The 27422-nt window shown below is 61.2% G+C and overlaps 2 protein-coding genes across 7 annotated transcripts in view; both read right to left on the bottom strand.

Annotated features, from left to right (window-relative positions):
* Positions 1 to 687: 687 nt before the first annotated feature.
* Positions 688 to 20862, bottom strand: NADK (NAD kinase). Of its 2 annotated transcripts, none has more exons than XM_054721162.1 (12): positions 20736 to 20862; positions 8771 to 8986; positions 7143 to 7226; positions 5791 to 5920; positions 5294 to 5402; positions 5131 to 5216; positions 4598 to 4700; positions 3940 to 4094; positions 3646 to 3745; positions 3404 to 3561; positions 2759 to 2841; positions 688 to 2321 (listed from the first exon to the last, which is right to left on the bottom strand). In XM_054721162.1, exons 1-12 carry the CDS (start codon positions 20816 to 20818, stop codon positions 2168 to 2170), a joined length of 1461 nt encoding a protein of 486 aa, XP_054577137.1. In that variant the 5' UTR covers positions 20819 to 20862; the 3' UTR covers positions 688 to 2167. The 2 variants fall into 2 exon arrangements, with proteins under 2 accessions (XP_054577137.1, XP_054577138.1); XM_054721163.1 differs by lacking the exon at positions 20736 to 20862 and adding an exon at positions 19083 to 19283.
* A 2857-nt stretch (positions 20863 to 23719) lies between these two features.
* The window catches only part of GNB1 (G protein subunit beta 1), a 64912-nt gene continuing 61209 nt past the window's right edge, over positions 23720 to 27422 (bottom strand). For 3 of the 5 annotated variants that reach the window (XM_054720392.1, XM_054720390.1, XM_028160901.2), the window contains 2 exons: positions 27155 to 27270; positions 23720 to 25352 (listed from right to left, as the gene is read on the bottom strand). In XM_054720392.1, the coding sequence (XP_054576367.1) occupies positions 27164 to 27270 (107 nt within the window). In that variant the 3' untranslated portion in view covers positions 23720 to 25352; positions 27155 to 27163. Of the gene's footprint in view, positions 25353 to 25678; positions 25960 to 27154; positions 27271 to 27422 lie in introns of those variants that run through there. The other 2 variants (XM_028160900.2, XM_054720391.1) reach the window with 2 other exon arrangements.

Here is a 27422-nt window from a genome sequence, read left to right on the forward strand (position 1 = left end):
TCAGTGGGGGCGCCTCTGGGTCCCCAGAGCGTGGATGCGGTCAGCAGGCCGCAGGTGGTGCTTGTGCAACTGACCAGGTACATCTGCCGCCCACACCGATGGGCTGGGGCTGGCCAAGCAGGCCGCCAGAGGGGGCAGCAGACACCTCCCAGCTGCCCAGACTGTGCAGTGGGTGACTCGCCTCCCAACCTGCCTGGATGTACAAGGGTCTCCCACCGAAGTGCAAACTCGCTTGTGATTTAACAGGCAGAGCGGTGGACACTGGGCTGGGAGGCGGACACTGGAGGGACATGTGGTTGGTTCTGGCTCTGACCCAGTGCTGTCCCATGTCTGTAGTGCCCACTTGGATCCTGGCAAAGCCTTGCCACACACCCACCAAGGGCTCAGGGGAAGGAGCAGGGGAGCGAGGCAGGTGCTCCAAGTTCCAGCCACGGCCCCAACCCCACAGGCCAGATGGAGCTGGTGAGGATCGAGGGCCCTAGGGACTACGCAGGCCCCTCGATTCACCTCCGAGCAGGTCCTGTGTGTAGGCTCTGCACCCCTACTGCTCCTCCCTGTGGACAGATGGCCACACCCACAGCCCCTGCCCTGGGGGCACCTGAGCGCCCGTCTCCCATCTCTCACGGAGGACCAGCCCACCTCCCTCAGTGTCTTCGAACCAAATAAAGCTGTCACTCAACCCAACTCTTCAAAGAAGTCTGTTTATTGAAAGGATCTGAAAATAGTAAGGCTTTCAACAACATTTAATAAATTTTCAGGATATTAACAATATGAAACATTTAGAATTTACTTCAAAAACCCATAGCTTTCTAGACCATCCCAACATCATGCTGCTTCAGGGCGGGGGTAGCGCTGGCGTTCTGTCTACACAAGTGACCCGGGGTCCGGGTTCGGCTCCCTCTCAGCCCGCAGACCAGCCCCCAGGTGGGTGGGCAGGTGGCAGTGAGAGCCCATCTCTGTGTCCAACACCAGGCCGAGTGCCCAGCACCACTGAGGTCCAGATGCTGAGGGGCCTCAGCAGGGACAAGAGCGGGCACAGCACTCAGTCAACACGTCCACACAGGCACGGAGGGCAGAGACGGTGCCCACGCGTGTGGCTCTGGACACCTCATTAGCACAAGATTGGGGCGTGCGTCCCTGCAGTGGGAGACACTGCCCACCGTCGCCCGGCGTGAGGCCCAGGGGGTGCTGAGCCCTCCCTTCTCCCGAGGGGAGCAGATGGAAACCCACTCGGAGAAGCCCGTTCCTCACACGGGCTCCACTGAGGGCATCTGCTGGGCGAGGGGCCAAGGCCACACGCAAACCTAGCCTCAGCTCCAACCATGGACTCCACACAGGTCTGGGTCCTGCCTGGCAAACGTGCACATGCTTGCACACGCCCCAGCCAGCAGGCCGAGGGAGGGCGATGCTGGAGTGATGGGGTGTCCTTGTACCCCAGGACCCGCATGAAGCGTCAGCACTCCCCTCCACTCTCACACGCTTGTCCCAATCTTCTAGAGTCACCTGCATGGTGGCCATGACAGAGGTCCCACATACATCACAGAGAACACACGGGATAAGGCTCCATGTTAGGGCAGGGCGAGCCCTCCCGCCGCGTCCTCCTTGCGCACAGCGGAACCCGCGCACCAGCATCAGAGTCTGAGACTGCCCGCGGGGTGGGGCCGACTCACTCGTGAGGAATGTGTGGGTCGACCTCCCCTGGCCCCCACCAGGCTCCCGGGTGACGCTCACTGTGGCCCCATCACACCAAAGCCGGGGAGGAGGCGGGACCCACCGCCCCCCCAGCCTGTGCCCACCTCCCAAGTGCTCACACACGGGTCCCCGGGAGGTCGGGGAGGTGCAGGGTTAGGGGAGCATGTGCTGAAGGAAGACTGGCTGAGACCTTTATTTCCACACCAAAGGGTGGGCCCCTGTGTTCTGACCCCTCACTGTGACAGGCGGATCCCCAAGTTCCCTGACAGAACACGAGCCCGTGCAGCTCGTGGGACGGCCTGGCTGTCGCTCGCTTGGCTTCTATAGAAAAGCAAAAAGGTCAGACTTGCGGTGTGAGAAACGGCTGATCTGGCTGACAAAGGCAGACTCTGGGGCTCCTGCTCTGGCCACGGACAGAATGACGTGGCGCCTGACGCCTGAGGGACCACCGTGCGGACCACGCGCGGAGGCGAGGCTAGCCCTCCTCCTCGCCCTCCTCGTCCGTGAAGTGGGCCTGCCGCTTGCGCACGTTCCAGTGCAGACACTGGGCCAGGCTCTCGAACCAGTCGCTCACAGGGTCCCGCACGCAGATGGAGGGCAGCGGGTAGCACGAGGTAGTGATGCTGATGCTGGGAGACAAGGCCGCGCGTGAGCCCAGGCCTGCCCGTCAGCAGCACCTGCCGCCCCGCCCGGCAGGACCCCCCTCAGGCGGGCCCGTCCTCATCGGCGAGGAGCCATTTCAGACCTGCCTCTCCAGCCTGGCAGGGGTCCCCGGGTACTATTGTATGTCCTGGGACAGAGCCCCGGACCCACTCAGCCCCCCCATCCCTGGAGGGGACCCCCAGGGGGGAGGATGAAGAGACAGCAGACGGGTGCAGCCATGAGCAGCTCCATCTCTCCCAGCAGGGACAGCAGAACACAGGGCCACACAGCAACCGCGTGTGACAGGCTGCCGACAGGCATGGGTCCCCATGTGACATGTGCGACCAGGACCCCCAGGGGCCCACACACGTCATCCTGGCAGGAGGAGGGCAGCAGGCGGGCACGCCCCTCACTCCTCACCCACCTGTCTCCATGGCGGATCTCCTGCCTCTTCCGTCCGTCAAAGGACACCCACACGGTGTTCCTTGCTTCCGGTGACAACATGATCTGCAGGGGTCAAGCAGACAGGTGTGCGCTTGTGTGTGCCCAGCTGACACCTCAGACCCCTGCCTTGAAGGGCGGCACCAACCGGGGGGTCTTGGAGGCCCACGGCACCGTTAGAGGCCACTGTGATAGGCTGAAGAAGGGGCTGTCTCGCCGACACCAGCCCTGGGACAGGACAGACGTCCATCCAGGCCCAGGTCGCCGTCCTTCACCCTCGGCTGGAACCCAGGGCCAGGCCCATGCTCCAGCTCACTGACCCCACGCAGAGCAGCCCCCGCTGGTCGCCCGCACCTGGGCCACTCACCCTGTTCCCAGCCAAGGTGGACAGGCCCACCCCATGGGGACAGAGCATTCTCAGCGCGGCCCTGGCCCCTCCGCCTTCCCCCCCTGCCCCGCCGGCAGTGTGAGCCCAACGGGCAGAGATGAGGACGGGAGGAGGCCCTTTCCGCACAGAACAAGGGGGGGGCCCTGCGGGAACCGGGTCGCAGTGGGGTGCTGGGGCACGAGGCCGCTGGCAGAAACCCTGGCGACCACTCGGCCTGGAAAGGGTGGTGAGGGCTCTAACCTTGAGCTCGACTCCCGCAGGGACCACGATGGGCCGGAATGACAGTGAGTGGGGACAGATGGGCGTGATCATGATGGCCGGCACGTTGGGGTGGATCATGGAGGCCCCGGCCGCCACTGCGTACGCCGTGCTGCCCGTCGGGGTGGAGACGATCACGCCTGGGGAACAGCCGCAGGGTCACGCTCCATGCGCCCGCCGCCCGCGTGGAAGCCCGATGCCCACGACAGACGGAGCCCACGTACCGTCACCCTGCACCGTAGTGATGAGGTGCCCGTCCAGGTAGACGTCCACGTTGGACAGGTAGGAGGAGGGGCCTCTGTCAATCACCACTTCGTTTAAGACCTGGGGGCGCGAGGCCACGCACACTGAGGGCGGAGCAGCGCCTGGGGGGTCTGTCCCGCAGGCACCTGTGCTGCTCCTGGGCTGTCTGGAAGGCCCTGAGGGGGGACTCCCCTTGGGGTCCAACCAAAGCCCCCCCTATCCCTCCCCGAGGCCAGAAGACAGCTGAGGACCAGCTGAGGGACGTGTCCACAGACCTGGTACTGCATGACCTGCTTCCCGGCCTCCGTGTCCCAGTCCGAGGCCAGCACCCCATTCTCAGTGACCCCGTTAGGGAGGGCCATCTTCTTCCCTCTGAGCTCCTTCACGACCTTGACCTTCAGCCGGCTCCGGAGAATAATAGCTGCGTTCCCTAGGGACCCGGGCGGGTCACACCCATAGGAAGCAGAGACCCCCCTCGACCAGGGACCCCCCCTTTCTCCTCCCAAAGTGAGAGCAACACGTCTGTCTTTTGTGAAAATCCACCCACTGCCACTCAGCACGCCGTGTCCTCAACCTGGGACCTGCTCCCACTTCTCGATGTTAGGAAAAGCGTCTGAGCCAATCAAATGTAGAAATCGCTGAACCTTGGAGGGGGGGAAGGGGGGGGAGGAGGAAGGGGTGGGGAGACCTGGTGATGGGAGGAGACTTGAGTGGGTGGTGAGCACCCAGCACAGGGCACAGGTGAGTGCTGAGAAACTGCACCGGAGCCAGTCTAGCTTTGTGGACAGTATCACCCCATAAACTCAGTGAGGGGGGAGGGGATCTCTGAAACCTGAAATACGTTTCCCTGAACATCTTTAAAAATCCCAAAACCAAGGGAGAAGGTAAGGCCGGGCTCAGACTGCTTGTGGGTTCTAGAACATTCTGACTCACCCTGTATCACCTGAGTCACTTGGGTCTGAAAGTTCTCGAAGTTGAAGGGGGTCAGGAAGCCCAGCGAGCCCAGGTGGAACGCCATGACGGGGGGCACGCTGCCCTGAAGGCGATGAAGTGGTCACCCAGCTGACCATCCACCCAAGTCCCCCGTGTCGGCTGGCCACACGCACCCCAGGGCCAGGGCCTGCAGGGGGTGGGCCGGCCAGTGTGAAGTGACCACTGAGGTCAGCAAGGCCAGGAGGAGGGCCCTCTCCATGGCTCCAGGCCTGACCTCTGACCCCTGGCTGGGCCATGCAGGAGTGAGGTGGGCTCAGGGCTCGGGACAGACCACTGGGCTCCCGTGCAGACCCTCCCCTCCGGGGCCACCCAGGGATCCGAACCCCGGCCCTGGAGGTCACCCCTCCACGGCCCCTCCCCCAGTTCAAGGCACCACAGAGCGGGCGCTGGCCTGCCTGCACCCGTGTCCGTCAGACCCAGAACCCTGCTCGCTCCCTGCGCAGCCCTGTGGCGGGAGCGGCGCGTGGACTCACCTGGAAGAGCGAGGAGGCGTAGAGCAGGGTCCCGTCCCCGCCCAGGCAGATGATGAAATCGATCTGGTTGGAAATGTCGTCGTAGTCTAGAAGGCAGGCGAGAGGCCGTCAGCCGCGAGGGCGGGAGTGCCAGCGCTCCCTCGGGCACCGCGCAGGCGCTCACCTTCTCGGAAGGTGCAGAACTTCTTCTTCACGGGCCCGAAGCTGTCATCACCCACGATGGCAGGGTCTTCCAGAACCTTCTTCTCCACGTACACGATCATGTTGTTCTCCTGGGGGCAGAGGGTGCATCACCCCAGAGGCCCAGCCGGCCTTCGGGAGACCAATTCCCGCTGCGAATCGCCCTCACAGCCCAACCGCCTTCCCCGCCCCGGACGCAGGCCCCGCCCTGGACGCAGGCCCCGCCCCGGACGCAGGCCCCGCCCTGGACGCAGGCCCCGCCCCGGACGCAGGCCCCGCCCCGGACGCAGGCCCCGCCCCGGACGCAGGCCCCGCCCTGGACGCAGGCCCCGCCCTGGACGCAGGCCCCGCCCTGGACGCAGGCCCCGCCCCGGACGCAGGCCCCGCCCTGGACGCAGGCCCCGGGGCTGCCCCCTACGCCCTGAGGGGACCGGCCCTGAGGGGACCGGCGGGCGGCGAGGGCTGTGGCTGCGCGCTCACCTCCATCAGGTACGTGCAGAGCTCCTTGAAGGGCTGCAGCAGGCTGGCGTCCCGGACCTTCTTGATGACGAGGACGCTCTTTGGGGACTTGTTCCACGTCAACCGCTGCCGGGCAGGGTCCTGGATGTGCCTGCGGGGAGGAGCTCTCGCTGGGGCCGCACCAGGGGCCGGCCTCCCTCGTCCCGCCCACCCGGAAGGCAGGCGCTGGCTGGGAAGGTGTGTCTCCCGGGCACTTGCTGCCTGAAGCGCCCACTGTGCACCTGGCTGGTCCTGACCTCCCCGTGCGGATCTGACCTTTCAGTCCCGCCGGCATCTGGCAGCTCCTGGGGCCACAGCCCTGGCAGAGCTGCTCCAGGACAGACCAGCGGTGCCCTCTGCGGGGTGCCCTCACCCGACCCCTCACCCTCACCCTACCTCCATGGCCAGGCAGGACGCCAGGCCTCCCACAGACACCCAACCCACCCGCTGTGGACTCTGCCCAGAGGCCATGCAGAGCCGCAGGACCCAGGCTTCCTGCCGACTTGTTCACGGGGTGCAGCCCCCCGCACACCTCCGCGTGAGCAACTCAGATGACCCTCAACTTTTACAGCTAAAAACCCCCGTTTGAAGGTCAGTCGCAGGATCTGGGGTCAGCGACACTCCTGTGATAATCGCGGTGCACACATCACTACACGCCCGTGCGACAGGACACAGCACCCAGTAACCCCGCCGTCACCGGACCTGGTGGTGGTGAGTGTCGGTTCGGCTTTCCGCTGACCCCTGCACCCCTGCGGGGGGTCGGTGGTGAGGAGGATGTGCAGGGGGGGGCAGGTGGGAAATCTATGTACCTCTCCCTCCATTTTGCTGTGAACCTAAAGCTGCTCTAATAATTTTTTAAATGTTTTTATTGATTTCTGAGAAACAGCTGGCTGCCTCCTGCACGCCCTGCTGGGGGCCGAGTCTGGCCCCGGCACGTGCCCTGATGGAATCCTGAGACCACCTCCGAGCACAGGATGGCGCTCAACCGGCCCAACGGCTGAGCTTTTAACACGTCTCCTCGGCCACGCGGCCACTGCAGGCGCCAGGCCCTCAGGCTGCTCCGGAGCAGATGGTGAGGGACAGCACCTGCGAGGTGTGATCTCCTCAAACAAGTCAACTCAGATTTTCAAAAAAGCCAACGTCTTGCATTTTAGGAACAAGTAAAGGAGAACACATTTGCCCCACCAAATGTGTCTGAAATACGGGCTTTTCTTCCTAGACTTTTTACGGAAAGATAAAACCAAATGAAAAAGTGGGCATATGTGCCCACTCCCCCACGTTCTCAAAGGCACCGGAGACACACACTGGACGCCGGGCAGGGGCCCCGCACTCACATGATGGTCTGGGGGTTCTGCAGCACACAGGCCTTTGGTCCAAAAGTGGTCACGGGGCACGGCCCGTGCAGAGAGCGGGTCCTCCTGTGGAGAGAGCAGAGCAGGTGCAGGGCGGTGGCTCAGGGCAGCCTGTACCAGCTTCTCGGGAACATTTCACCCAAATGACGGCACTGGTCCCGTGTGGCCCCGGAGGACGCCGCCCTGGGCCGCAGAGCTCACTGGAGAGGCACACACTGTCCAGGCAGCACAGCCACCGAGACACCTGGGCACACCTGGCACCAGCCTCAGAACAAGGACACTCCCCAGAGCGGGGCCCTGACCGTGGGGACGGCCTGGAACCTGAGCCTGTGCAGGGCCCGTGGGACCATCCCGTCTACACCTGGGCCTGAGGCGGCAGGAAACCATCCCTGGGAGCCGAGAGCCAAGCGCTAACAGGGACCCCCCTCGAGCCGTCCTGTCAACAAGGACGACGCTCCTGAGCGCCCCACTTCCCAGGAATGAGAGGTGACTGAATCACAAGCCCCTGGACAAGCACCGCGGCCAGCACGTCCTGGGGGCCTCGGTGCCCTCCCTTCTCTCGGCCTTGGGGGGCCAGTGCCCGCCCCACCAGGAGGACACCTCGTGTGGCAGGGCAGGGGAATGCGTCCCCCCCAGCCTCCAAGGACCTCGCAGGCCCTTCCACAGGAAGCCACAGGGAGCCGGCAACGTGCTTTCGTCGCTGACTCCGAGCTCAGGGCTCCACACCTCCTCCCCAGCACACAGAACAGGCTCCCTCCTGTGCAGCAGCCGCCTTCGGGGCGGGTCTGGCTCAGGGCTGGAGCCACACCAGGGCCTCGGGGACAGAGCTTGGAAATGGGTCTGCAGTGGATTTGCTGAGTCGGTGTTTAGCTGGGACGGGGGCGTTCTCCCTCCCCTGCTGACACCCACTGGCCGACGCACCCCTGGCCACTGCCAGGCTCCGTCCTCTGCACCAGGAAGGGTGCCTGTCGCACCCCCAGAGCCAAGCCCAGAGCCGGCTGCGGGAGCCACGCGGCACCTCGTGGCCTAGGTGCGGAGGGTCAACAAAACCCGGAGGAAGACACCTGGGAGAAGCTGCCTGGCCCAGAGGTCCAGCTGTCCCGCCCCCAACGCGGGTGAGAACTTTCTACCCAGAAAACCCTGCCAGCACCTGTCGCCGTGCCGCAGCCAGTGAAGGCGCTGCGGGCTTCTCCACCTCACCTGGCACCGCCAGGCGCTATCCCAGGATGCCTCTGGCCTGCCAGACGCCCCGGCTCCAGAGGCAAAGTCCCTGGCAGATTCCCCTGGAGCCCTGGGTGTTGCTGTCCCAGGAACCAGAGCGTGTCCACAGGTGCCGTCACCTCGCCCTGCCGCAGGCCGCACGCCCGCTCTGCACGCTGTTACTCAAGGTCTTGTGCAAGAGCCGCGCAGCCGGCCCGGGGGAGGTAGGGACACTTGTCCAACTGCCCTGTGGCTGCTGTGGCCCCGCCAGCCCAGCCGGGAGCGGGGCCTGGGCCACACACCTCCGTGGGCACAGGCGTGGGCACCACTGAGGACAGAGCTGGGCAGCGCCAAGCGCTGTGTGTGCGTGCGGCCGGGAAGATGTGCTGGGCCGAGGAGGGCGGTCGTACCTGAACTCCTTGGTGCTCGCCAGGGCGGGCGCGGCAGACAGGCTGCGGGACTTGGCGCGACCCCGGATGGGGTGGCCCAGCACAGCGTCCTCATCCCCGTGGCAGGCGGCGCAGCGGTAGGAGGACGTGTCTGCGCTCAGCCCCCTCCGCGCGCTGACTTTCTCCGGCTCCATCTCCATCATCGACGAACGAGGGCTTCGGTCAGAACGCTGACCCCTAATTTAACAAAATAAAGCGAGTGAGCGACTACGCCTGGCCACGTCCGCCGCACGGCGCGCCGCTCCCCGGGAGTGCTGGCGGGCTCCAGCGAAGGCCTGCCCGTCCCCGGCGCTGAGAGCCTCAAGTGCCCGCGTTCAGTGAACCCAGAGGGTTCACAGGCGGGAAGAGAACCCACTCGCGGGCACAGCGGGCACAGCGGCTGAGAGAGAAGCCGGCACGTGGTAGACGCCTCTCAGCCCAGAAAAGCTGAACAAACGTAACTCAGAGCGGCAGCAGGCACGCTGGACGCTTCCGTCCAAGGACAGCCCAAGCGGACCACGCATCCGCAGAGCGCGCCTCGGCTCCCAGCCGCGAGGCCAGGAAACGGCGGGCGGAGTAGCGGCCAAAGCTCTGCGCCGGGACACGGGCACTTCTAACCCACTCGGCGCTCAGCTCAGCGTGGACACAGCGCCCGTCAGCGAAGAAAGGCTCCGTGTCAACAGGAAACCGCAGCCCGTGCCGCCCGCCCGGGGCAGGGCCGGCCGCGGGATTCCGGAGAGGGAGCGGGAGGCGGGAGCTCACACCCGCTCACCAGGGCCAGGAGCCAAGGAAGCCTAATAAGGCAGGAGAGGTGATGACTGGATCATAAAGTGATTTTCTAAGAAAATTCCCGACTGATGAGAGAGCGAGAGCAAGAGGAACAAACACTGACCTCCCCCAGGGCCAGGGCGGTGACCCCGAAGGTGTCCTTCCCAGAAGTCTGCGGGAGCAGAGGGCAGGCCCTGGAGGAGGACGACCCCAGGCCCGGGTGGACCAGCCTCCACAGGAGCAGGCGGCCCGGCCAGGACACAACGTTCCTCTCCCAGGGCCACAGCCTCCTCCTCCAGGGCTGGCACGGGGAGGCGTGGGGGGGGGGGGGGGGTATTGGAGGGTTCCGGGGTCCCTGAAGGCACCCCCACGCCCGGCACTTCAGGCGCCTGTGACGCGCGGCGACAGGTGGCAAGGGGACCCTGTGGGATGCTCTGGGACACGGACTGGCTGTCTAAGGTGCGGCAGCCGTCACGGACGTACGGCTCCCTGTCACTCACACCCCAACAGAAAGGCTGCAGAGTCTACGCAGAAGACAAAGGGCTGCTGACAGGGCAGAGGGAACAAGGGAGGGAAGGACAGCCACGCTCAGGACTGGAGGGGACACTTACCTCCGTCCCCCCACACTCACAGGCCCCCCAAATCCACAGCAAACCAGCCGCTTCCTGTGAGGAAGGACGCTGAGCCTGAGGGAGAACAGCCTGGGGCTGGCACGCCTGAGCCATCGCTGCTGTGAGCCGCGTGTGGTGCCGACACAAGACGGACAGACAGGCCGGGGACAGGAGGACACCTCCCCGAGGCAGCCAGTGGGTTCAGCAGAGGCAGGCGGCCACCGGGAGGGAGGGAGGGGCCGTCCTCTCTGCAGGGCCGAAGGTGAGCTCCCCGCACTCACCCCGCACTCACCCCGCGCTGAGGAAGGTGAGGAAGTCCTCGCGGCCGTGGCTTTGGCAAAGCACCAGCTCTAAAAGAACCCGACCTCATCACCATGGAAGCCCCCACCCTTCACAAGACCCGTTAATGAAGTGAACATGCACGCGGTGGTGACAGAACACACCTGCTAAGATCACACGTGACCAAGGACTGTACCCAGAACATGTACAGACTTTCCAACTCCGTCAACCAGCCAGTGAGAAAGCTGGCCAAGGCTCCTGGAGGCAAAGCCGCATGGACGCCGGCACCGCAGCCACAGGGAAACGCTACCCAACCAGCCAGACACCACCGGACGGACGGACGGACGGACGGACGGACAGACGCCGGGCAGAAAGGCGGGTCTGAGCGCTGACCGCAGCCAGGCGGGCGAGGTCTCGGGCCAGGGACCCGCAGGCACGGACGGGGAGAGAGGACACGCAGCCTGGCTGAAGTTTCTTAAAACGTTACACAGGCTACAGCCACCCCACCAGGTGTGTGCCCCAGAGAGCGACACCGGCGCCCACAGACTGCACGCACACCCTGGGCACCCCACACCCTCAGCCCTGCTCCGGGCTTCGCTCCACGCACCTCCACGGTCCCTGCTCCTCACAGCACTCGGCGGCCTGGCCTTAGGCTGCCCTCCCACTGGGGTCTGCCTCCCTCCTGACCTACAACTGAAGCTACTGACATGGTTCTGTTCAGGCACTCGGGGCCTAAAAGGTCCCCCTGAGCCCCCAAGTGCTGCTGCCTCAGGGGATGGCGCTCGGGACGGGCTGGCTCAGCATGTGGTGAGCACTCAACCAGGAGCTGGGTGCCGCCCCAGGGTGCGGTGGGAGACACAGGACTGAACCCGTGCAGCCCCACTGAGGAGCCAAAAGAAGGGGGTCCGGAAAGCAGCGGAGGAAGCTGGGGTGTGAGGTCGAAATGCAGGATTGGCAGGGGGACCACAGCCAGGGACAGGGCTGGACGGTGAAAACCCAGGCGGCTCCATTACTTCCTTATTCAAAACAGCCCCTTCCTGAGCACCGGCCTGGCACTGCCCTGGATTAACCTAGCCAGCCCTCCCACCACCCCGGGAGACCCCAGGAGTCCTCCCACGACCCGGCACCACAGATGAGGGGAGCAACCCCACGTGGGCCCACAACGGAGAGGGTTGAGTCATGGGCTGGCACCCAGGGGCCTGGAGGCCGCCCCTGACGAACGCAGAGGCACCAGTCTCCTCTGACCCGCTCAGGGAGGCCAGTGGACAGCCCGCAGGCACGGAGGGCCCGGCCACGCTCCAACAAGGAAATGACCAGAACCTGGGACCAGTGATGTCGGAGCCCATAAGGAAGGTGACAGAGCACAGGAAAAGCACCTGGGGCAGAAACGGGGGACACGACAGGCGTGTAAACGCCATGGCATTTCCCCGACCTGCGGGGTCTTCTAACGGGGGTACCGAGGCGGCGCACCTAAGAGAATGAGAGACAGACAAGGGACGCAAGGAATGGAGGCAAGACAAAGGGGTTTCTGATCAAGCCTCAAAATTTTATTTTTACAGCGTTCCTTATATGTGATTTCTAGAAGGGTGGATGCCTAGGAGGGGTGGGGGCTGACCTAGATAATCGGCTAAAGTCATAACTATAGATAAAGGGTGTGGCAGTTGAAGGGCGGCTACAGAAGAAATGCTTTGTCCTCAGGCAAGAGGAAGTGGGCCTAGTTACAGTAACTTACTGAAGGTCAGAGTTAATCCTTTGACCGACTCTTGGTTCCTGACAATGGCAGACCGTCACCCTGCTGCCCTCTCCCCGTCCCCAAGCGAAGCCAGAACCAGGAGCAGGGACGGGAACCCTGTCCCGGGCCAGGTCGCACCGCTGGCATCTGGGCCAGCACCCCAGGCCCCTGCTCAACCACAGCAGACACAGGCAGGGAGGCCCAACAGAGGCCCAAGGCCTGAGCCGGCCAAGGGCCCCGGGAGGCGAGGACCCTGCAGGCTCAGCTCCTCGGCCCATGGAAGCAATGCCTGCCTATCCCCTCCCAACACTCTGGCCGCCAGACCCTGCGGGGCACAGGCAGGGCCTCAGGCTGCCAGGAGCTGAAACCGTGGGAGGGCAGCCGCCTCCAGAGCCCGAGGTGAGAGAAGCTGATAAATGACAATGGAAACGGCTGGGCTGGGCTGCACAACCTCGGCCAGGACGCCTATGGTCACTGAGCCGCTGCGAGCCGGCGGGGAGGCCGTAACCCGAGAGCATGGGGAATGCTCACGCCAAGAAGGTCCGGAAACACCTCCTGGTGAGGGAGGAGACCCTGAGAAGGAACCCCTGACGCTGAGGTCTTCGCAACGATGGCAACAGCCTACAACCACTGGGTCTCTGTGTGAACGAGTCACTCGATGTAATGACCATTGAATGGACGAGGGAGCGAAAGTCTGTGACCAGTGCTCAGAGCTTAATTTCTAAATTTGTTTATTAGTCAAGAAGTCACGCACGCTTAGCACTGTACGGAGAGCGGAGGGCGGCTCCCTTGCAGGCAAAGGACCACTACCCACCCCCGCCTGCGCCCAACATGCAATGCGGGTCTCCCAGCTGCGGCCCTGGTCCTGGGAGAGCCTGCACACAGCCCCTAGAGCTAAGCACGCAGGTGGCGCTGCCTCCGCTTCTGCTCGCGGTTCAAGAACTACAGGCCTCACGCCAACCCTCAGGGTCCTGTTTTATGCCGCCCAGAGTAGCCTTACGTTGAACACAATGTATATTTAACCAGAATAACCCCATCGCCCACAGGTTTGTTCTGGGAATGCAAGGTTGGCTCAATCAATGGGATGCAACACATCAGCAAGGCGAGAAGGAAAACTCACGTGATGACATCAATTGATGCACAAACTCAGTGCCCGTTTCTGACAAAAACCCTGTTGTTAGGAATGGGAGGCGTGTCTTGAGCCTGATAAACAACATCTACAGGAACCACAGCTGACACCTAACTTAGCGGGAATAAGGGAGTGTCTCCCCGACAGTGCGGGCAAGGCTGGTGTCTGCTCCCACCGCTCTGCCCGACAGAGTGCAGTGCTGAAGTCCTAGCCGGCACAATAGGCAAAACAGATGGAGACTGAAGGAGAAGGCGTCATTGACCATCACTCTAAAAATAACGAGATGTGCCCGCCTGGCGGCTCAGGGGTTGAGCATCGCCCTCTGAACAGGAGGTCATGGTTCAATTCCCAGTCAGGGCACAGGCCTGGGTTTCAGACGCAAGCGCCAGTGTGGGTGTGCAGGAGGCAGCCGATCGATGATTCTCTCTCATCACTGATGTTTCTCTCTCTTCCTCTCTGAAATGAATAATAAAAATATGTTTAAAAAATAATGAGACGTAAACATAACAAAACCCGTAGAGAGCCCTGGCCGATCGCTCGGTGGGTTACAGTGCCATCCCCTACACCAAGGCTGCGGGTTCAACCTCTGGTCCGGGCACATACAAGAAGCAACAAATGAAAGCACAAATAAGTGCAACAACAGATCTCTCTCTCCCCTCCTTCCTGCCTCGCTCTAAAATAAATAATTACAAACTTACATTAAAACACCATGTGGAGGGCTTGTGTGCTGAGAATAATGAAACACGAATGAGAGAAATCAAAGATGTGAATCAGGAGGCACCCCTGCTCCTGGGCTGGGAGGTAAGGCATCAGTCCTCCAGAACGATCGTCCGTTTCGGTAAAGGCCAGACGAGCCTGTTTTGCGGAGACAGGAGCTTCTTCTAGACGTGAGGGAGTGAAGGCGCCAGAGCGCTCACCGCCATAAAAAGAACAGGAGAGGCTCGCTCTCTGGTTAGACTCACTGTCCAGCCCGGCCACTGTGCGCAGTTGTGTCCCACACGCAGAGGTGCTGGTTTGAGTCCCAGTCAGGGCACGTGCTGGGCTACGTGCTGGGTCCCCGGCTCGATCCCAGCTCCCGGTGTGGAGGAGGAGCTGATAGACCAGTGATGGCGAACCTATGACACGCGTGTCAGCACTGACATGCGTTAGCCATTTATGATGACACGTGGCCGCTGAGGCGGCCACATGCCAAGGATGAAACATTTGCTGCTCCTGAGGATGAAACATTTGCGAAATAATGTTTTTTCCTCAAAGTGACACACTACCCGAATTATGCTCAGTTTTTTGGCGAAGTTTGACACACCAAGCTCAAAAGGTTGCCCATCACATGATAGACGTTTCGCTCTCACACAGATGTCTCTCTCTCTCTCCCCACTTCTCCCTCCTGCCCTCCTCCTCTCTCTAAAACCCCATTTAAACACACACACACACACACACACACACACACACACACACACACACACTTACTCTCTAACTGGAACAGTCGAGGCCCAGGCGTTTGGGGGAAGGCAGACGGGTCCGTGGAGAGCAGAGCCTAGACACAGGCCCACGCGACGAGCTCAGCTGACTTCGGCCAAAGGTCCCAGCACCTCAGGGAGGAGCCTCTTCCACAAAAGGTCCTGGAGATGAGAGCGCCTCCGCCCAGACCTCCCAGAAACAACCTCCGCTCCGAGTGGGTCCGATCAACCCTACTGCGTGCCCGGCATCGACTGGAAACTTGTAAGAAAACGGGAGGAACGTTTCTGACTCAGGGCGAGAGAACTGTTTATGCGTGATATAAAAAGCACAGCCCATAAAAGGCAAAAAAATAGATAAACTGGATTTCACTCAAACCAGAAACGTGCTCTGTGGAAGACCCGTTCAAGGACTAAAAACAAGGTCCCGACTGGGAGAAATAGCCAACCAGCCAGCCACCGAGGCCTGGTCTCCAGGACATAAATAACTCGCAAAACACAACGGACTCCACACCAGTTAGGAGGCGGGCAGGGGAGGTGAGCAGACCGAGCGGCTGTCCGCGCGGCGAGTGAGCCCGAGGCCTCCCTGGCCGTGAGGAGTCCAGACCACCACGCACCCACCAGAACCGCCAAAGTAGGGAAAAGCCAGAGAGGGCGCGGCCGTCCTGTGCAGGGGAGGGGCCGGCGGGCAGGAGCGAGCAGGCCTCTGGAAGACGGTCTGGCAGCTTCTCATAAAAACTAACCGGCAGCCCAGCACGCAGACCCTGGGCACCCACCGCAGAGGAAACCGTCCACATACAAGCCCGCACGGCACAGCCTGGCACGGCACGGCCAGCCGGGGGACTGGTGGGTGGAGAAGGTTTGGGTTTGACTCCCAGCAGGGCGGGCACACACCGAGGTCTGCTGAGACGGACCTAAGGACCTAAGAGGGAGGCAGGCAGCACGCCGAGGGCCAAAGCCAGTCTCAAAGGCCACCGTCTGAAGGACCCACTGCCCCGCGATCACCGAGGGGCCGACGAGCCAGGGAGGGGCCGGGGTGGGCTGGGAAGGGCGGACAGGGTGCGGTGAGCAGTCACACCCATGTACACACAGCCAACACGCAGCCACACGAGGTAAAACTGGAGGCCACGGCCAGGGTGGGGTCGTGCAGGCAGCTGTCCCATGTCCACTTCCTGGTGCTCACATGACTGTGCCGTCCGTGTGGGAGGCAACCCTGGGCGCCGGCGAGGAACACTTACTTCTCTGTCCCATCTCCACGGCTTCCTTAAGTATCTCGAAACAGCTGATAAAAATGGTAAGCCAATCCCACCACAACACGCAAATGTACTTACAAACTGTCTATTTTATCACACGCTAGAGGCCCGACGCAAGAAATTGGTGCAAGGCTAGGCCCTCGCAGCCCCGGCTTTGTCCAGAAGGTCATTCCGCTGTTCAGCGGTTCGGTTAATTTGCACATTACCCTTTTATTATTATAGACTAGAGGCCCGGTGCACGAAATTCGTGCACGGAGGAGGGTTGTCCCTCAGCCCAGCCTGTACCCTCTCCAATCTGGGACCCCTGGAGGGATGTCCGACTGCCCGTTTAGGCAGTCGGACATCCCTCTCACAATCCAGGACTGCTGGCTCCCAACTGCTTGCCTGCCTGCCTTCCTGATTGCCCCTAACCGCTTCTGCCTGCCAGCCCGATCACCCCCTAACCACTCTGCTGCCAGCCTGTTTGCCCCCAACTTCCCTCCTCTGCCGGCCTGGTCACCCCTAACTGCCCTCTCCTGCAGGGTTGATCACCTCCAACTGCCCTCCCTTGCAGGCTTGGTCCCTCTCAACTGCCCTCCCTTGCAGGCCGGGTGCCTCCCAACTGCCCTCTCCTGCTGGCCATCTTGTGTCCACATGGGGGCAGGATCTTTGACCACATGGGGGCAGCTATATTGTGTGTTGCAGTGATGATCAATCTGCATATTACTCTTTTATTAGATTATCTAGAAGCTGTTCACAGTTACTTGCAAAGACTAATTTGATGACCAGGCAGTAAACTATTTTATAAAATGATCATACTGAATATTTTAAAATTTAAGGTATCTCAGGATGCACATTTAACTCAAGTCTGTTTGGTGTGTTAACTGTTCTGAAAAGATGAAATTCTAACTCTATCCAAGTTCATTCAAGCTCCTGACAGCAGGAACCTAATTTTAACAAACAACTCCTGTGTGTGTGTGTGTGTGGGGGGGGGGGGGGCGTTTAATTAGAAAGCTGTGTTGGAGCACAGTAACAAGAGTATTCAGAGGTAAAGTGGTGAGGAGACACACTGAGGTGCCAGTGAGTAAATGTGTAAAAAATTCAACACACACACACGAACCTAAATCATGATTCCAGTGTGAGTTTTCCACTGGCTCAGTGGTTGAGCTTCGACCTATGAACCAGGAGGTCAAAGTTCGATTCCTAGTCAGGGCACATGCCCAGGTTATGGGCTCGATCCCCAGTGTGGGACGTGATGATTCTCTCTCATCACTGATGTTTCTCTCTCTCTCTCTCCCTTCCTCCCCGAAATCAATTAAAACAACAAAAAACATATTTGTTGAAACTGAATAAAAAAGGAAACTTTATCTGGTCACAGAAATGGGAAACTGTTCAACCTCACTAGTTAGTACTGAGCTGGGGGGTCCCTATGACCTCGTCTTTTCTTCCCCCCAATAAATAACAATGAGTAATGCCCAATGCCAGCAGGATGGGGTGAGGCTGGCACGCACCGAGACCTTTTAGAAAGTTCTGATGCAAGAGCCCGACCTTCAGCCACACCTTCCCCATCAGGGACCTGAAGGGCTTTGTGGGCGGCAGCACCCCTCCGGGCAGGTGAGGACACCCGGGCCTGCCCAGCCAGCCCCGCCCACCTTCCCCGTTGTCTCCGATACTGCCATCACCCCTCCTGCTGCATGGAACCCAGAGAATGCAAGGAGGGGAGTCGGTGCCCATGGGCGGCCACCACCAGCAGGTACCAGCTGCCTGCAGGGGTCCAGCACCCAGGACCGAGGCCCGGGGCCCTCAGGGCGCCAGCAGGGCAGGTGGCCGGCCTCCAGGTCCCTCTGGGGGCGGGAACAGTCAGGCCTGCAGAGAAGCGGTGATTTCAGGTAATAAGGACACAGGCCGCCCGGGGGTGTGGCCCAGTGGCTGAGCAGCGACCTATGAACCGGAAGGTCAGGCCCAGGTTGGATCCTCAGGGGGGCGTGCAGGAGGCAGCCAATCAATGATTCCCTCTCATCACTGATGTTTCTTTCTTTTTAAAAAAAAAATATATTTTATTGATTTCTTACAGAGAGGAAGGGAGAGGGATAGAGAGTTAGAAACATCAATGAGAGAGAAACATGGATCAGCCGCCTCCTGCACGCCCCCCACTGGGGATGTGCCCCCAACCAAGGTACATGCCCTTAACCAGAATCGAACCCGGGACCCTCAGTCCGCAGGCCGACGCTCTCTCCACTGAGCCACACCGGTCAGGGTTCATCACTGATGTTTCTATGTCTCTCTCCCTCCCCCCTCCTCTCTGAAATCAATAAAAATCGGTTTAAGAAAACAACATAGGCCATCAACTCCCATAACCACCGCCTGCCTCCACTCTGCAGGTTACACCCCCTTATCCCAAACGCGGGGCTCCACAGAGCCGCACCGGGCGGCCCCCCCGCGACGCGTCCACCACCCAGGCCCCCCAAGAATGCTGCGTGGCCGGCTGGGGGACCCCTGTGCCGTCGCCGGCGAACTGCACGCGGTTTCGTGCTGGTAACAAACCCACGAGAAGTTCCAAGAGCCAGAGCCGCCTCGAGGGCCCGCCTCCCGGTGCAACCACTGTGAGCGCGGGCTCCGTCCCTCGCGGCGGGGGCAAAGGTGACAGCGAGGGAAGAGCGGGGGGTGGGGTGCGGGGGCAGAGGTCAGCCAGGCCCGGCGGGAGCGGGGTCCGGGGAAGGGGCCTGAAGGGCGCGGGGCGCTCTCCCCTCCCCCCCCACCCCCACCCCCGAGGGCGCGGCGAGAAGGCGCGGCCGGACCGGCGACGGGAACCGGTTCTTCCGGAGGAGCTCGGCGGCAGGGCCTGGGGCGGCGCCGGGGCCAACGCCTCGGAGACTGACCGCTGCCCGGGGCCGGCCCCTCGGCGTCCCGCCCGGCAGTGTCCGTGGATCGCGGTCCGGGGCTCGGTGGGGGTCGCCGCCGCGGGCCCGGCCCAGGTCCGGAGACCCCGCGTTCCCGGGCCCGGCAGCGGCCGGCGCCTCCCGGCGTCCACACCCCCGGCCCTGCGACCCCGGCGGCGCGGGCTGGGCCGAGGGGCGGCGCGCACTCACCGTTCGCTGCCGCGGGCGCCTGCGGGGCCGTCCCCTCGCCCGGCTCCGTCCGCGGACTCCGCCACCCCGCGGCCGCTCGTCGTCGCTACCCGGTCCCCGGCGCCGCGGCCGCATCCCACCCCATGGCTACGGGGACCGCGGCGCCGGCCCACCCAGCAGCAATGCCGCCGCGCAGCCAGTGCGCACGCGTGCCCGGCCCCGCGCATGCGCCCCGCTTTACCCAGCTCGCCCGGCCGCGCCCACTAGCCCCGCCCCCGCGCGCCCCGCCCCCCTGGCAGGTGGGGCGCCGCCCTCGGTTGGACACCAGCCCCGCAGGTGGCCGGACGCTGACCCTCCGCAGAGTGACACTGGAGAGTAAAAAGCCGGGACAATTCCTTGGCAAGCAGAATGGGGAAACCGAGGCAGAGAGCTGGACAAACTGCAGTTTACGGGCAGATGCAGGTCACCTCTCGGGAGGTAACATCTAGGTCTCGGGTGTATTTCCGCTCTAGGCCCAGAAAAGCAGCAACACCAGGCGGGCAAAGGACCCGCTGCAATGACTGGTGGCCCTGCCCTGGCACCAGCCAGTTAGCAAAGACCTGACCCTGAACGGTGGCCCTGGAAACTGATGAATATCCTGCTGAGCCCCTTCCCCGAGACCTTCCCAAGACTCCCACCTGCAAGAGAAATAAAAACCCTCGGGCACGCCTTCCCCTCTTCTTCCCCCGCAGGCACGCACCTTCTAAACGCTAAGGGTCCCCAGGAGACATGCACCCCGGGGAGCAATGGGCAGTGGCAGCAGCTCTTCCTGGACTAACCCCCCAGAACGTCCCCGAGGCCCTCTGTTCTCTGACTTCCCAGTGAGCTGAGCAGCCCAGCCTACGCCTCCTGTTGCTGCTTCTATCTAAGCCCTTCCTTGTTCCGCTGTCCCCAGCCTTAATAAACACACTCACAATCCCCTTGGCTCGTGCGGTGAAATCTTTCCCCACAAAGTCAAGAGCCCACACGCTACCAGCCGGCTCTCGGCAGACCCACTCAGAGCCAGGTCCCCTGTCTGGTAACAGGAGGATGATCCCGGTCCCCACTTACACTTAGGGGTGCCCGCCCATCCCTTGCCCCCTGCCCCTGCTCCTGACTCCCATCCCACCTCACTTCCCTCCACCGAAACCCAGGCATGTTGACTACAGGCCCCCGTGTGTGGGGACACTACCGACGAGGATTCCATGATGACCAGGTGTGACTACGCTTAGAAAGAACCTGTTTGGGGCAGTCTGCAGAGAAGGCGCCACGGCATGAGTCCAACGCTCAGTGTGAGGACCTGTGACAGAACTGCGCCCCGCGGCTGCCAGCACAGGAGAGGGAGCCAGGCCACAGGGCCCATCTCGTAGCCTCTGGTGGAGCGGCTGCCCCCCTGGGCTCTCCCATGGCTTCCTGAATTGAAAGTTAGCACCTAGTGCATTCAGGAATCCTGTCCCCACAGTGTGCCAGGGACCGTCAGGAATACGCTGCTGCAGGGTCCCTGCAGGAGGCGAACGGGCAGCGCGCGCGGGGGACTTGGTGACCTGCCTGGCTCCCCAAGTGCCAGCCATCACTCCTCTACGCGGAGGACTCCCCAACAGGGAGCACCCTGACCCCCTGCAGCCACCTGGACCCAGGTCCCCCCAGCCCCCCTACCAGCTGCTGTCCGTCTTCTCCGGCTGGGACTCCTGGCCCTGTGTCCATCGACCTGGAACACCGCCGGTCACAGAAAAGGACATGTTTCACTGCTGTCCTGGGGCCACTGGGCAGTGGGGTCACCAGGGTGAGTGGAAAGGGGGACAAGAATGGGGGAAATGTGAGGGTATTTCTCAAGTTGTGTAACTTCCCCATCAGGTTGTTTTGAGAACCAACCACTTTGCTTCCCCAAAGTCGCCACCCACCACACCCACAGGAGATCCCCTTGGTGTTGCATTTTGGGATATACACTCATGGACAGAATAAGACCAGTGCTTGGCCTAGCACTGGCTGTGCCCGGCTCTGGGCCTGGCCTCCCAAGAACCTTCTAGAGCAGGACAGTCTGCAGAGAAGGCGCCACGGCATGAGTCCAGGCGGCGTCACTCACCAAGGTGACGAGGCAGGCACCCTTCCTGTGTCCCCTTCTCTAAAAGGAACTTGTGCAGGTGCATGTCTGTAACCACGGCAAACCCCCCCCCGACCCCCCCGGAACAGAAATGCTTCCTCATTTCAGAGACGAGAAAACAGCTGCATCTCCCTCGGGTGCCTGACTGGCAATCACGCAATCTCGGGGCCACGCTGGGAGGGGTGCTGGGAGGGGAGCCTCGGGGCGTCCAGAAGAGTCTTAGAGGGCATGTCACCTGGGCTGAATCCAGAGGCTCTGCCAGGCTGTGGTGGGAGGGCAGGGCCAGCAGCAGCACGCAGGTGGGGGTGGGGTGGCGATGGAGCCCAGTTTGGCTGAGTGTTGGATGTGGGGTCTGCCTCTGAGGGGCTCAGGGGTCCAGAAAAGCAGAGTTTTTCTACTTTCCCTGTTGCCAGAGCTGCAGACGACCTTAACAAAGGTCGGTATTTGTTTCTTGGTATTCTTTTTCTTAAACATGGCTCCATATAAAGCTTCACATCCCCAAAACCTGGACCCACATTTTTTAAAAAAATACATTTTTATTGATTTCAGAGAGGGAGAGAGCGATAGCAACATCAATGATGAGAATCACTGATCGGCTGCCTCCTGCACGCCCCCTACTGGGGGTTGAGCCCGCAACCCGGGCATGTGCCCTGCCCAGGAATGGAACCGTGGCCTCCTGGTTCATAGGTCGAGGCTCAACCACTGAGCCCCGCTGGCGGGCCTGGACCCACACTTTCCTGAGTGTTGAATGACAAGGGACAGCAGGGGAGGGGCATGGGAGGGGGGGAGAGGCAGGAGCTTGCACCGTGGAGGTGTGGAGCAGGATGGAGCTGCTGCCCAAAGCTGGACTCAGTGAGGGGGCACCCTGGATTCTGGGTGCAGTCAGGGGAACTCCCTGGCCCCAGAGGGCAGGAAGGGGGTGCACCAGGCTCACAGATGCAGGGAGTGGAAGGGGTGCTCCTCCCAGCTCTGGGACGTTGGCCTCGGCCGTACCTGGCTGGGGTGAATGCCAGGGTGAGCAGAGGCTGCCCGGCACCCAAAGGGAAGTGGCAGGAGCCTGGGACGCGGGAGGGTGGGAGGCTCCCTGTGGAGGGGGTCCCTGGCTCCCGGGAGGTCCTCATTGATCCCTCTGGCCTCCAGCCAGCAGACCTAGGACGGGTCGGCCCTCCTGCCTGGCCGTGCCTCACCCTCTGAGGCCTGGCTTGGATCGTCCACTAGGCTCCTGTGAGGGCTGGTTCCAGGGCACGGGTGAGAGGGCAGCACCTCTCCCCGCAGACCCGCCAAGTGCCAGGCTCACCGTTCAGGCAGGAGCAAGACTTCCCGGGCAGCCCCCTCCCCAGGTGCTGGGGGAGGGATGCCCCTGCCCGGAGTGAGGGAGAGCAGCACGGGCAGAGAGCACAGCAGGCACGGCACCCCTTTGCCCCCCAACTCCGGTGGCAGCCTGGGGTGGGTGTGGGAGCCCGAAGGCCAAGCGCCTAGCCTGCCTGCTCGCACTCCTTGCCCCCGGGACTCTGAGCTCTTCCAAGGCCTCTAGGAAGCAGGTGCTTTGGTGGCCGGCAGTTTCCCGGGGAATCCGAGAAGGCGAGTGCCCTGTCCGGGGTCACACAGTGAGGACCAGAAGGGGCAGGGTTTGGCCTGGGCTCTGGGAAGGACTGAGCAGGACACAGGGAGAGGGAGGGGAGGTCAGGGGGACTGGAGACTTCAAGGGGGGGAGCTGAGCAGTGGGCGGGGCTTGGAGAAGGAGCTGTCTGTCCCCAGAGCACAGGACTGGTGGAGTGGGCCCGGGAGGGGCAGCGCGGAGCAGCGGATCCAGGACGCCATTGGCTCCGTGGTGAGCGCCAGGCCCTGCTGGGCACTGGGGATGAAGGAAAACCCGCGCCCAGTGGAGTGAATGCTGGGAGCAGACAGGCGCCAAGCGGGGGCGGGGTGGGGTAGATGCGGGGCCCAGCACCGATGCGCTGGTTACTGCGGTGGCTGGGGTCCAGCCTTGAGGCTGCGTTCCCTCCGGTCCCCGGTGGTCAGGGAGCGCCTGGCGCAGCTGAAGGCAGTGCGGGTGTTAAATTTGCACAATCAGACCCACTCTGGGAGTGGCTGGGCGTGCGCCACAGCGGGGCAGAAGAGGGTGCGTGGGTGCCACCCGCATCCCAAGCAAGTCCAGGGCCTCCTGATGGTGCCTCCTCAGGGCAGTCTCCACTCAGAACGTGCCGCCCTTTGAGCTTGAGAATGGCCAGTGACCTCTAACCTCACGCGGTGGGCCCGTCCCTGCGCCCGGGCAGGAGGAGGTGGGCCCGTCCCCACCCACAGGCTCTGGGCGGCTTTCTGGTGTTTGGCGGGGGCCCTGGAGCAGGTCCCCGAGCGCTTAGGGTGGAGAGCGCACCGCCCAGCTGCAGTGCAGGGATGGACGTCTGGGTGGGAACAGGCCGCCGGAGGGCCCACGTGGGGACCCCCCACTGCTTTCCTGGACTCTGCGACGGGGAAAGCACGGGGCAGAGGACAGCGTAGACCCCCCCCGCAGGGAGAAGCAGCAGCCACACGGAGGTCCCTCACGTCAAACTGCTTTATTACAGCTTAAATAACAGTACAGTTGAATACAGGGCCTACCTCGCGTCCAGCTTCCTTGCAGTACACGGACTGAAAATTAAATACAAAAGGGAGGGCAGGTGCAGGCGGTATACAGAGGTGTCGCTAGGAGGGCTCCGCTCCCCGCTCACCCCCGAGCCAGGCCCCTGTGTCCACGTCGCCATGTGTGCAGGAGCCGCAGACACCCTGCCGGAGCAGCCTCCGGGAGCCGCGGGCGGGGCCCGGCACACCTGCCGGCGCTGCTGCTGCTGTGGGCACTCGGGCTCGGGGACACCTGCGGGGACCGGCTGGGGGACACCGGAAGTCTGTGTGTTAGAAAATGACCCGCCTCGGGTGCAGAGGCTGGTTCCGTGGGAAACGGGCCAAGAGGAGTTTACAGAGACGGCCAGGGTCTCCGATCCCTGCCCCCACCCCACCCCCAATCCAACAGCGATCATGTGGAACAGGACTTGGTGGTTTTTTAAAGAAATAAAGAAAAGAGTGCCTTATCCTGCTACTCAAGCGTGTCGAGCTGCTTACTGTACTGCTTCCGGTGCGTGCAGAGTAGCAACGATAGTGGCGAGAGCCATCAATGGTTACAACTTGAAAGAGGTTATTTGTAAAGAAAGAGAACACCTACGGACTGAGCGGAACGCACTCGAGCATTCCTACAGCATGCGCGTCTAAGAGTTATCCCCGATGCGGCAAACGAGCCAATTGTTTAACATTTAACTTAGAAAGTCTGAGATCATTATTTTCAAAACATTGATTTTTACATTGTTTCATACACAAATAATTGACTGACTATCCAAGCACAGGACGGGCACCTCTCTTGAACACAGAGGTTATGACAGCGGGGGCGGGGCACGGGGTAGTGTTAGGCTATTATTATAAACTTCCCCCAACTTCACAAGGAAACCCAAGGTGAGGTTAGAACGGAAGGGAGAGGCAGAGGACGGCGGGGAGAAAGGTGCCTGACTGGACTCTGCTGGTCACCACGCTCGGTCTGCTCTCTTTCTGTGCCATGTCTGCGCAACAACCATGTGACACTAGACAAAAAAAATTTTAAAACAGGGACTAAATTTACATCATTAACAACTTCAGAGAGACCGCGCTAGACCCTCTCTCTCTGTTTAACTACTAAACACAAAGGTATTTTAAAAAGGAAACATGAATGGTTTTCAAATCCTGTTACAAACACGACCTGGAATTTGGAGCCGATGACAAGATCCAGTCCTCGACCTGCTCTGCACGAGCGTCACAGACAGACGGGGTCACGGACCTGAGTCCAAACCCACGAGTGGCCAGGTGTGTCTGCCTCACGATACACTGAGCTACGTTGTGGTGAACATTCTGACTAGTTTCCTTCTAACTTCATTCAAGACAAAAGCAAACAGAGACAATGGTCCCGGGAGGAGGCACGACTCGTCGAGTTCACAGCAGGTTCTTCTCTCGTGGGATTGTGCTCTTGGTTCAGCAGGAAGTGAAGGAAAAGATCTTGCCCTTTTGGAGTTCGGAGGGGAGGGCGCCCACGTTAGTAGGGAGGATTGGAAATGCTATCACTGCAACGCTTCGGGGTGGAATGGTCTTCCAGTCACCGCGCCCGCCGGCTGCTGGAAGCAGAGGTTAGAGACGTGAGAAGAGCCCCAGAGCGTTGGGCTGAGTGAGTCAGAGGAAGGCAAGCACCAATGGTCTCACTTGTATGTGGAATCCAATGAACAAAGCAAACTGACCGACAAAATAAAAATCGTTTTCTGCCATCCTGGACCCTGCGGAGGCTGCTGGGAACAGGGCTCTCCAAGGACAAGCGTGTCCACAAAGCTGTGTCCAAGGCCATTTTTGACGGCTAGAAGTGGGTCTCCAGAATCACAGAGAGCACACAGCTCTCCTTTTTATTAAAAAATATATTTTTATTGGTTTCATTTTTTAAAAATATATTTTTATTGATTTCAGAGAGGAAGGGAGAGGGAGAGAGAGAGAGAAGCATCAACGATGAGAGAGAATCATCCATCGGTTGCCTCTTCCATGCCCCACACTGGGGATTGAGCTCGCAACCTGGGCCCTGATCGGGAATCGAACTGTGACCTCTTGGTTCATAGGTCGATGCTCAACCACTGAGCCACACTGGCCAGGCTCTTCTTCAAGGTGAGGGTGTTCATGCTCGAGATGAACGGGATTCTCTCTGGCTTATGCGTACAAAGCAGAGAACAACAGCGACTCCTGGGGGGCAAACAGCAAAACCAGAGTCGCCTGGGGAACGGTGACTCGTGCCCATGGAAGGGGGCAGTTCTCGCTGAGCGCCCGGGCAGCCTTTCCGCTAAGGCCGCTGCACACAGAACCTGGGCCATGCTGTGCCCATCGAGGACTTAAACTTATTGGAAAGTAAACAAACAAAATGGAAAAAGGAAAAAAGAAACAGACTCACAGAGACAGAGAACAGAACAGACAGCTGTCAGAGGGGAGAGGCTGGTGAAAAAAGGTGAAGGGAAAAGTAAAGGAAAATGACCTCACAGACACAGACCGAAGTGTGGGGATCACCAGAGGGAGGGGCTGGGGGAGGAGGAGGGTGGAGAGGGGATGAGTGGTGATGGAAGGAGACTTGACCAGAGGGAGGGGCTGGGGGAGGAGGAGGGTGGAGAGGGGATGAGTGGTGATGGAAGGGGACTTGACCAGAGGGAGGGGTTGGGGGAGGAGGAGGGTGGAGAGGGGATGAGTGGTGATGGAAGGGGACTTGACCAGAGGGAGGGGTTGGGGGAGGAGGAGGGTGGAGAGGGGATGAGTGGTGTTGGAAGGGGACTTGACCAGAGGGAGGGGCAATGAGTGGTGATGGAAGGGGACTTGACCTTGGGTGGTGAACACAAATGCAGTACACAGGTGATGGATGCACCAGAGCTGGGCACCTGGAACCTACACAATTTTAGTAACTGCTGTTGCCATAATAAATACATTTAAAAAAATGTAAACAGAGCCCTGGCCAGTTTGGCTCAGTAGATAAGAGTGTCAACTCTCGGACTGAAGAGTCCCGGGTTCAATTCTGGTTAGGGGCATGTACCCCAGTTGCAGGCTCTATCCCCAGTCCTGGTCGGGGCCCCATATGGGAGGCAATCCATGGATGTGTCTCTCACACTGATGCGTTCTCTCTCTCTCTCTCTCTCTCTCTCTCTCTCTCTCTCTCTCTCTCTCCCCTCCCTTCCACTCTCTAAAAAAAAAAAGAAAATTAATGGAAAAGTATCCTCAGGTGAGGATTAAGAACATAAAAGATGTTTAAAAAAAAAAAAAAAAAAAAAGGAAAGAGAAACAGGGCCTCTCAGTTCAGACCCATCATCACTCAGCTTGAGGTCCAGGCTGACCTCACCGCACGGTCCATCTCCCCACAGTGAGCCCAGAAACCACGAACCACCACCTCCCGTGTTACCTGCCGGTGTTAGTTCCAGATCTTGAGGAAGCTGTCCCAGGACCCTGTGGCCACAGCCATCCCGTCGTCAGTCACCCCCAGGCAGCTGACGCGGTTGTCATGCCCGGCCAAGACACCTGGGAGCAAGTGAGGGCACAGTCACTCCAGAGCCGGTGTCCTACCGGGCAGCCACGTAATGCCGCTGCGCAGGGGAGCTGGAGGGGCTCAACTGGGGCAGGAAGTAGGCCCTCCAGATGCGAAGCCAAGGCGAGGCCCCATACCACCAGGG

Source organism: Eptesicus fuscus, chromosome 9 (genome assembly GCF_027574615.1).
Source record: "Eptesicus fuscus isolate TK198812 chromosome 9, DD_ASM_mEF_20220401, whole genome shotgun sequence".
NCBI classification, from domain to species: domain Eukaryota; kingdom Metazoa; phylum Chordata; class Mammalia; order Chiroptera; family Vespertilionidae; genus Eptesicus; species Eptesicus fuscus.